This window comes from Chenopodium quinoa, unplaced genomic scaffold, assembly GCF_001683475.1.
Source record: "Chenopodium quinoa cultivar QQ74 unplaced genomic scaffold, ASM168347v1, whole genome shotgun sequence".
In the NCBI taxonomy this organism is placed as follows: domain Eukaryota; kingdom Viridiplantae; phylum Streptophyta; class Magnoliopsida; order Caryophyllales; family Amaranthaceae; genus Chenopodium; species Chenopodium quinoa.
In genome coordinates this window covers 3,626,232-3,635,263 of record NW_018742204.1, presented here as the reverse complement: position 1 = coordinate 3,635,263, position 9,032 = coordinate 3,626,232, and the positions used below count along the sequence as shown (strand labels likewise).

Genomic DNA, 9,032 nt, shown 5'->3' with positions numbered 1-9,032 from the left:
GCTTCAATTCACCTATCATCCGTATCCACCCATCCATCATTCGTGGATGGAACGGTGGATCGGGTAACTAATGGATGAACATTTTATGAAAAAAAGTTTCACATAAAATTTAATTTATGATTATTTCTACTATAAGCTATTATAATTTTTTAAATAAAAAGGAAGCACTAACTACATATTCTTTGAAAAAAATTAATTTGCAAAAAATAAATTATTTTTATTGTATATTTTATTTTATTTTTAATTAAAATTCTTAGATTAAATATCTTTATATATGTTAAACGGGTGGGTGGATGATTAATGGGTGAAAAAATCATAATCCACATCCGAGCCGCTCCATCATCCACTTCATTCGTCACCTGCTTTTCATGCATTTATTTCGAGTTTTCGTCAATTTATTTCAAGCGGGTGGATCGGGTTAGCGGATATCCATTTAATATTGCCATCCTTACTGAGGAAGGTATTCATTAGGTGCAAAATGTAAAACGTGAAAATGATTTTCTCATTTTCAATGGTTTTTATTTATTTGGTTTGTTAAAATTTATATTTCTAATGGTGAAAAATAACTCTAGTTGGAAAAACTTTATCCTTTTTTAATAAAAAAAAATCCACGAAAAAATCGTGATTCATTGAAAAATGTTATCGGTTCCTTAAAAGATTATTGACGCCAAAACCATTTAGTCCAAAAATTATACCAAATCGTGCTTGTAGCCTATGAAGTAATTATAACACAATTTCAAAGTCCCAGCCATAGTAACACAATATCACTTGATTTATGGATTGATATCCAATGACACATTTCCTTCCCAAAAATCGTACCAAATCGTCCTTGTACCCTGTCAAGCAGCTATATCACAATTTTAAATAAGTCCCAACGAATTAGCACTAACTAAATATAATACTCCTTAATTGACACTTGATGTTTTTACATTTGATAGCAGTTTAAAAGCCACCACTCTGTCTTTTAAGTCGTTAGACAATAGGACCACAAACATCTCACATGAGGGGAGGACCCTAACATGTATACAATGTTTCAGAAAGTTTGCATAAAATTATGTCATAATTATTTCTTAATTAAGTTTGGTATATTTTTGTATGGACAAGATAGCTGCTTAATAAAGATACAAATACAAGTGTATAATGTTGCACAAAAAGGTACAATATCAAAACTGCTTATTGTTAGTGTTTGTCCCACTTTATGGTGTTTAGATAGTAAAGAAACTTCTGATTATCAGCTTTATTGTTCTAACTTTTTAGATAGCAACCATATCTTAACAACAGCTTTGATTTGATTTTGTTTTTATATATTAAAATTGGTTCAATTATTAATTTCATTATGAAAATAAACATGTATATGTAGGACTTCAGCTTTTGCTAGTTATAATGAGAACCATTAATTAATATGGTAAGTTTATGATTGTTGTTGATAAGTTGCTTCAGAGTAAATAACCCACGGGAAGGAAAAGTGACCAAAACTGAGAAACTGGTTGTTGACTAAATTGACGGATTTTAGACCAAAAAGTAGGGGATTGACTTAGGCTGGGGAGGCTAAATTTCTAAGCATCAATCTCTAGTGTATACGGAGTAATGTTAATGTTTAGAGTCTGTTCTCATTTACTAAACTGAGCTGAACTCAACTGAATTGAATAATATTTTATGAGAGAAGAAAATTAGGAATTGAACTGAAAATAAGTAGAAAAAAACAAATCCTAAGTCATTGTGATATAGAGATTAATTTTAAGTAAGAAATTATTCTTACAACTCCAAAGTGTCTCTAATGTAGTAACCTACGGAGTATAGTATTTATTGATCTTACATTGCTTCAAAGTCATGAGATATAAACCTTACAACTAGCTCATTAGAATTTGATGCATACCGCTGTATGCTAGTCTACATCTAACATAATCTCCAAGTTGGATTTTAGTACTTGGATTTTAATATTGCGTAATTGTGATTTATAATTGATATAAAGTAGAAAATGTCTAAATAAACTAAAATTTGGCAGGACAATACCTATGTTAGATACACGTATTATATTGAGATACATGTATAAATGAGATTTGATTTCAAGTATAACATGCACTAACACATTCTTACTACTTTAACCGACTAATTTAGCTAACACATGTAATAAATATGTACGTAATATTTTTGAGAAAAGCATTTAGTTTTATATTTAAATTTAGAATCATTGTTCCAAACATGTTCGAAACAAGTGGTTTATTTTCTATTGACTTTGTTTTTTTGGGAGTGAAAGTGGAAGTGTGGAACCTATTAAACTACTCATATCCATTTAAGCAATCTATCTTTCCAGAGAAGCAAATAATCTATCTGACCCCAACAATAAAATAAAGCCTATTTAAAAGCGGCCTTTTTCATATTTCCCTCTTCACCTATATATAAACCCCATCTCCAAACATCAATGTACATCAGTTGATCACCATTATTTTCTCCACAAAATCACTCAACAACAAAAACTCAATTAAATGGACGAGTCATGGCGAAAGAGCATGGGTGTCTCCGCCTCCAGTACCTCAACCGGGGGCACGGCACTAGAACCCGAAGATTTCAACGACGTTTTCGGAGGCCCCCCAAGAAGTGTAATAGCAAGAAAAATGTCAGCTGACTTCTCAAGCAACGATTGGTTTTACAATGAGATTTTCAAGCCACCTTCAGATTTTTTTGATTCTCCGGCTGTAATTTCGGGCCGAAAGTTGCCTGAGTTTGTTATTCCGGACAGGAGACGGTCCAAGAATAGGCAAGTGAAGTCCATGTCAAGATCAAAGTCCACTTCTTCATCTGTTATGAGCTTTGATGAGATGAATGAACTCAATAATTTCCGATCCGCCGCTGTTATTGGGGAGGAGGATGTTGTTCTTTCAACTTACACTTCCAAGCTCAGGTGAATTCTCAACTCTTTACATACTTTTCTCTAATATAATAGTTTTTTGTTTATCATTTAACAATTTTATTATATTTTTTTTAAAAAAATAATACTAGTTGGTGCTTATAATAGTAATTAAGTTACAAAGGTAAGTCAGTTTATGTTGTGTTAAAGTGTTAGTTGTGTAACTGATTATGATGTCTTAAATCTTGGACAACTAATTAGATAGATGACACTAATTATATGCTCTTCTCTATTTTTAAACTAATTAAACTTGGGCATGATCACTGTAAAGTTGTTTGATAAACCAATACTGTTCTTCTAAGTACATACTATGTAAAATCGACTTGTAATCACAAATCACCACTCAGCAATATATGAAACACCACCCTAATTTAAAAAGTCTTCACTGATCATTCTTCATGTTATCATTTTACGAACTGAAGTATTATGTAGTAAGAGTAAAAGATTATGCATGTAAATACGAGTCACTCCTCACCAAATAAAGTAATAACCATCAATAAGTGTAATTAGTTAGCGATTCACCTTGTAATTTTCAGATCACAAAGTCGAGTCCTTTGAATTATAAGTGCTTAGAGATGAGGGTCCTTTAGTTTGGAATAACAAGATTTGTTGTCATCTTTGTTAAAAAAAAAAAAAAAAAAAAAGGATTTGTTGTCTTGTTGCTCCATAGTCCGTACTTTAGTAAATTAAAATATTGACGATTATTTGAGAGGGAAAATAATTGAGTCAAATGGACTAATTTTGATAACATACTTTAGATATTGGTATAAAAAAAATAAAATGTTGGAAAATTTGTATAAAAGGGATATATATGTTCACTATTTTGTACGAAAGGACCTTATATGTTTAAGTGTCTAAAAAGACCTTATAAATTGATTTTGTTGTTTGGGGATGGACCTTGAGGTCGGAATCCGGCAATAATTACTTTTTTCTCCGAGGTTGACCTCTCATGTTACCTTAAAAAATGACCTCCTTTTTTTCTCCCCATGATTTCCCTCAAATTCCCTTATTTTGATTTGTGTCATTTGGGGATTAGAAGAGAGAGAAGAAGAAATTGGAGGGAAACCGTGGAAACAAATGGAAAGGGGGTCATTTTTTAAGGTCACATAAGAGGTCAATGTCGGAGAAAAAGTCAAATATTATCGGATTCCGACCTCAAGGTCCCCCCAAACAACAAAATAAACTTATAAGGTATTTTTAGACCACTTTAAATATATAAGGTCGTTCCACACAAAATAGCGAACATATGTGTGCCTTTCGGACAAATTTTCCACTACAAGAAAAATCTCTTTTCGTAACGATTATTTCGTAGCGATTGTACATTCGCTACAATATGCAAGTATGTTTGTGAAATAATTAAGGATGCCGTATCATTTTTACTTCGCCATGGTTTTCCTATATAAAATCGATACGGAAAACATAATAATACATATCAACACCATTTTTACACATTTATATAATTTTGAGAAATCGTATCATTTACAATCACCACTAAATCATAAAATTGATACAAAAAGCCTTTTCTACAGTAGATATATAAATATTGTTTGACAAAGAATACATAAAAAAATGTCATAACTTATTGGTGAAACATTTAATATAAGAGTTTGATGTTGCATATTCGAATCTTGTAAAGATCATACGCATTTTTTTTTTTTGAAGAAAATGAGTTAATCATTTATAGCGATTGTAATCGCTACAATAATCACCACGATTGGATGTAGTTTTTCATATCGATTATTGAGGCCAACCCCAGCGATATTGAAAACCACTACTAAAGGCTAAGGCAACGGGGGATATTGTATCGAATGACCATTCGTTGGGAAAGCTTTTTGTTGCAATTACAATCGATACTAAAAATTAAAATAATCGCTACGAAAAGGTTATTTTCTTGTAGTGTTCCTAAAATGTTTGTAAATTGATTTCAAAATGGTTTCCTTTTAACTACCTAATTAGTTTAGTTTAGGTTTTTTTTTTTTTTTTTTTTTTTTTTTTTTTTGGAAGGAATAGTTTTGACTTATTTCTAAACAATAATATTAGCCTATTTTATTTTTGCCAAATACAATTTCTAGAGTTGTTTTTTTTTTCTCTTTTTTTTTTTAATTTTTTTTTTTGCCTAGCTATCATTATGTGTACAACTAAACACCGTTTCACCACTCTCCTTCATTTTCTTTAACAAAGATTTGTGTAAAAGGACCTTTTAAGTGGTTGATTTTGTTTAAAATGATCTTTTAAGTGAAAATGACCTATTAAATTGTACTACGTATTATATTGTGAGGGAGTACTAGGCTGGGTGGTCAACGGTGGATCTATGGTGTTGACTCTCATGTGGTAAACTCAGTCCAGTATCCCCTCACAATGTAATACAACTTAAAATGTCTTTTTTCACAACTTTTCACTTAAAATGTCATTTTAAATAAAATTGACCACTTAAAATATCCTTTTACTCAAATTTTCCTTTTCTTCAACTTATTTTTTGATTAAATTTTCTTATATGAAGTAATATATAATCACATTGTTTTACACTCCGTCACAACTAACAACACTCTTCTTCAATTTAAAAAAAAAAAAAAAAAGAAGAAAAAGAAAACTCTTATATTATTCATAATATTTTTGCAACATTTTTGCCATTCATTTACATTAAAGACACGTTTTTTTATTTGATTATCATTAATAAGATATCTAATTTTATTAATAGAATTATTAATGTAATTTGATTGTAATTTTCAGGCCACTCAATGTACCAAGTAGATGGATTGCATCATCCAAGCCTAAAACAAATCATAAAAAGCAAGACTTACCAGCATATGGATGCCCTAACACAATATCTTCTTTTGATAACAACAATTTCATTACAAATGAGTGTAATGACTACATGCTACAAACCTACAACTTTGTGTATCACCAAACTATACCTTCTCCAAAAACTATAAACTTTGAACACTCCTTCATAAATGTCAATGGTGAATATGGTGTGCAACTCTCGCCGAATTCACCGGTTGTTCCTCCTCATCAAGGTCGAACAACAAACTACGAGTACGAAGAATGTTTATCATATCAACAACCTTCTTATGTTGGTAGTGAAGTAAATAATCAAATGGTTGAAGCCAGCAACTCAGAAGAAACCAATATTGCTGAGGCGATTGCTTGGGCGAAGGAGAAATTTCATGGTTGGAGCTCAAATGGTAACACGCAAGGAGTTAATAAAGAACAAGAGAGCAACTTTTTTACAATACATGGTGCGAGATAAAACCTATGGCACAAGGTTAAAATTTTTTTAAAAAAAAATTAGACCCTTGATTATAGGGTGTGTGAATTAAGAATATATGGTTATTTATTCCATTGTAATTTGAAAATAATAGGACAACTCATATGTTTTATAACATACAAGAATATTATAAACGTAATTTAAAATGGCTAAAACAACACTAATTTAACTATCGAAAAATATTGTGTGTGAGTTCGTTCTACATATTAGTCCGCGCTCGGCCCGTTTATTAAAGTTCAGCCCGCGCGCGGCCCGAACCTTAAATAGCTCTTTTTTTTTTCAAACACATCCATCGTTCCGCCTTCCTCCTCCTTTTTCTCACCCACGTTTTCTGCATTTTCACTCCATTTTTATCAGTTACACTCCATTACTATCGACTTAATTTCACGTTTCCGAATAATTCGCATAGCTACTTCATTTTCTAGCTTTAATTGTATTTGCATGTATTTAATTTTTGCTTTTTCTTTATAAACCCTAACATTCTTCATTTTCGACTCAATTAATGTCTACCATTTCGTCGATTAAAGATTCTTCTCCCTTAAAAGTTTATCATAAATGAAGTAAACAAGCTCGAAATTAAAAAAAGAGAATATAGTTGCAATGGCTGAAAGGTTTATTATACTTCAGTTATTTTTTAGGTTATACTTCAGTTATTTTTTTTTAACAATCATTTTATAACTTATTATTTCGTTTTGTAGGGTCGATTCAGAACCACCATTGAAAAAGCGTGGTCCTAAACCTGGGTCTAAACGAAGTCGACCTGTTAGGTGTAAAATTGTATTCTATTTATTTCGCAAAAAGACATAGCATTTTGTATTTGTTGTTTCATATTGAATACTTGTATATTTTCTTGGGAAATAAACACACATATGTGGTTACTATATTGTATTTTGGTAATAGATTATATTTTTCAGGATTATCTTTTGTTGTTTTGCCCTTTGTTATGGATATGGTTGTTTCACTCGTCATAATGCAATATTATGATGTGAATATTTATGATTTTTGCATTTTTAAGTGAGGAATAAGATTATTATTTTCAAGAATTATATTTTATTAGCCAGGAATTAGGATGGTGTAGTCAGATATTAGATAGTTTGCTTAAAGAATTGGTGTATTCAAGTCAGACATATAATTCTAAAAGTTAGAAATTATCAAGTTTTAGTTAGATATTAGCATATTTATATCAGGAATTGATCTAGGTTTATCAGGAATAAAAAAATAAAATACTCAATTGATGATGTCAATAGTTTCAGTTTTGTATTTAAAAATTTGAAGCCAGAAATAAGATTATTATAATCAGGAATTTGTTTGTTTTCTTCATATATTAGATAATTTAATTAAGTTCTTGGTCTATTCTGGTCTGGCATAACATTCTAAATTTCATGAATTAGCAAGTTCAAGACAGAAATAAGATTAATATAATCAGGAATTAAATATTATTAGTCAGGAATTAGAATGGTTAGAAAATATATCTCATGCTTTGGTGAATTTTATTCAGGAGTAACAATTTAAACGTCAGCATTTAGCACGTTTTAGTCAGATATTAGATAAATTTTATCAGTTATTAGTCTTTTATTTTACTTAGAGTGGTTCTCAGTACTTTGTGGTTTGCATAAAATTTTTTATAATAAAGATATGTTTTAAATATCTCTCAATTTTAATGTGATTTTTTACTTTTCAAACTTTCAGATCTCTTAGTGAAGATGATATTGAAGTCTTAGAGCTTGGTACTAAATCTGGTCCTAATTATCTTTTTCAAATCATGGAAGATTTAAGTGATCAGCAAAAAAAGGATGTAAAAGATATTGGGTTTGGTGGGTTGCTTAATATGAACTTGAAGGATAATATCAGTCACCAGTTGTAGGGAAGGATAATATCAGTCACCAGTTGTATGGTTATATGGTAACTCATTATAATCCTAAGGCAAGAAATCTGATTGTTGGTAAAAAAGAACATGCTATTCATATTGACAGTTCTGATAATGCTGATGTTTTGGGCATTCCTTTTACGGATATACCTGTGAAAGAGATTTCCAAAAACAAGAAAGGCTTTAATCCTGATGACTATTTGAAATCAGAGTGGAGGAAATTTTTAGGTTTGGATGGAGAAGAAGGTTTGGAAAAATAAAATGAATCTGAAACTAACAAAAAAAAGAAGAGGAAAACTGGTGATGAATCTGAAAAAGGTATTGAAAGCAAGAAGAAGGAATCTGAAAGACCATCTCAAAGTAAGAAGAAGAAGACATAAGTTAAATTTCTTACTTATCAAGCATTGTTTGAGAAATATAGGGGTGGAGGTTATGAATTTAAGAGACTCTTTGTTATGTTTGCTGTTTCTAATTTTTAAAGTCTTTGGAAGATGTACATTTCATAAAGACTTACAACTGGGCTGGTTATGTGATGGATTGGTTATGTACATCTATAGCAGAGTTTCAGTCCTTTGTTTTGAAGAAGAAGGAAGGACAAGAATTGAAAAGTAAATCAAAACAAGTAAATGGCTATTTGGTTGCCTTTATAATTGCTTTTTTGCAAAAGTTTGAGTTTGGGACCACTTTAGATAGGAATCCATTTGTAATGAATTGGTTATGTGAATCTCTGAATGAGCGGATTAAAGCCAGTGCTGAAAATATTGATTATGGTACTGTGAAATTGTATCCTCAGACATTATTATTACAGTATGCTGGCAAAAGTGAACAGGAGCTTCTTAAATCTTTTCAGCTGGATAACATTGAGTTTAAACTTGAAGATACTGATGATGATGAAGATTCTGGTGGAAATATATATGGAAGGTCAGGGTGTACAATCTGCCCCAATTGATTCTGGTGGAAATAAGGATGGTCAGGGTTTACAATCTGCC

The 9,032-nt window shown here is 30.8% G+C and overlaps 1 protein-coding gene across 1 annotated transcript; it reads left to right on the top strand.

The window, feature by feature from the left end:
• Positions 1-227: 227 nt before the first annotated feature.
• On the top strand, positions 228-6,184 carry LOC110702294. The gene is made up of 2 exons (XM_021880023.1): positions 228-2,902; positions 5,639-6,184. The coding sequence occupies exons 1-2, from the start codon at positions 2,487-2,489 to the stop codon at positions 6,156-6,158; spliced, it is 936 nt and encodes a 311-aa protein (XP_021735715.1). The 5' UTR covers positions 228-2,486; the 3' UTR covers positions 6,159-6,184.
• Positions 6,185-9,032: the final 2,848 nt, after the last annotated feature.

Excerpts from the sequence above, each read along its gene's own strand:
- LOC110702294 (XM_021880023.1), top strand. The coding sequence starts at position 2,487 with ATGGACGAGTCATGGCGAAAGAGCATGGGTGTCTCCGCCTCCAGTACC. Across the intron at positions 2,903-5,638 it reads ACTTACACTTCCAAGCTCAG|GCCACTCAATGTACCAAGTA; the intron begins GTGAATTCTCAA and ends TGTAATTTTCAG.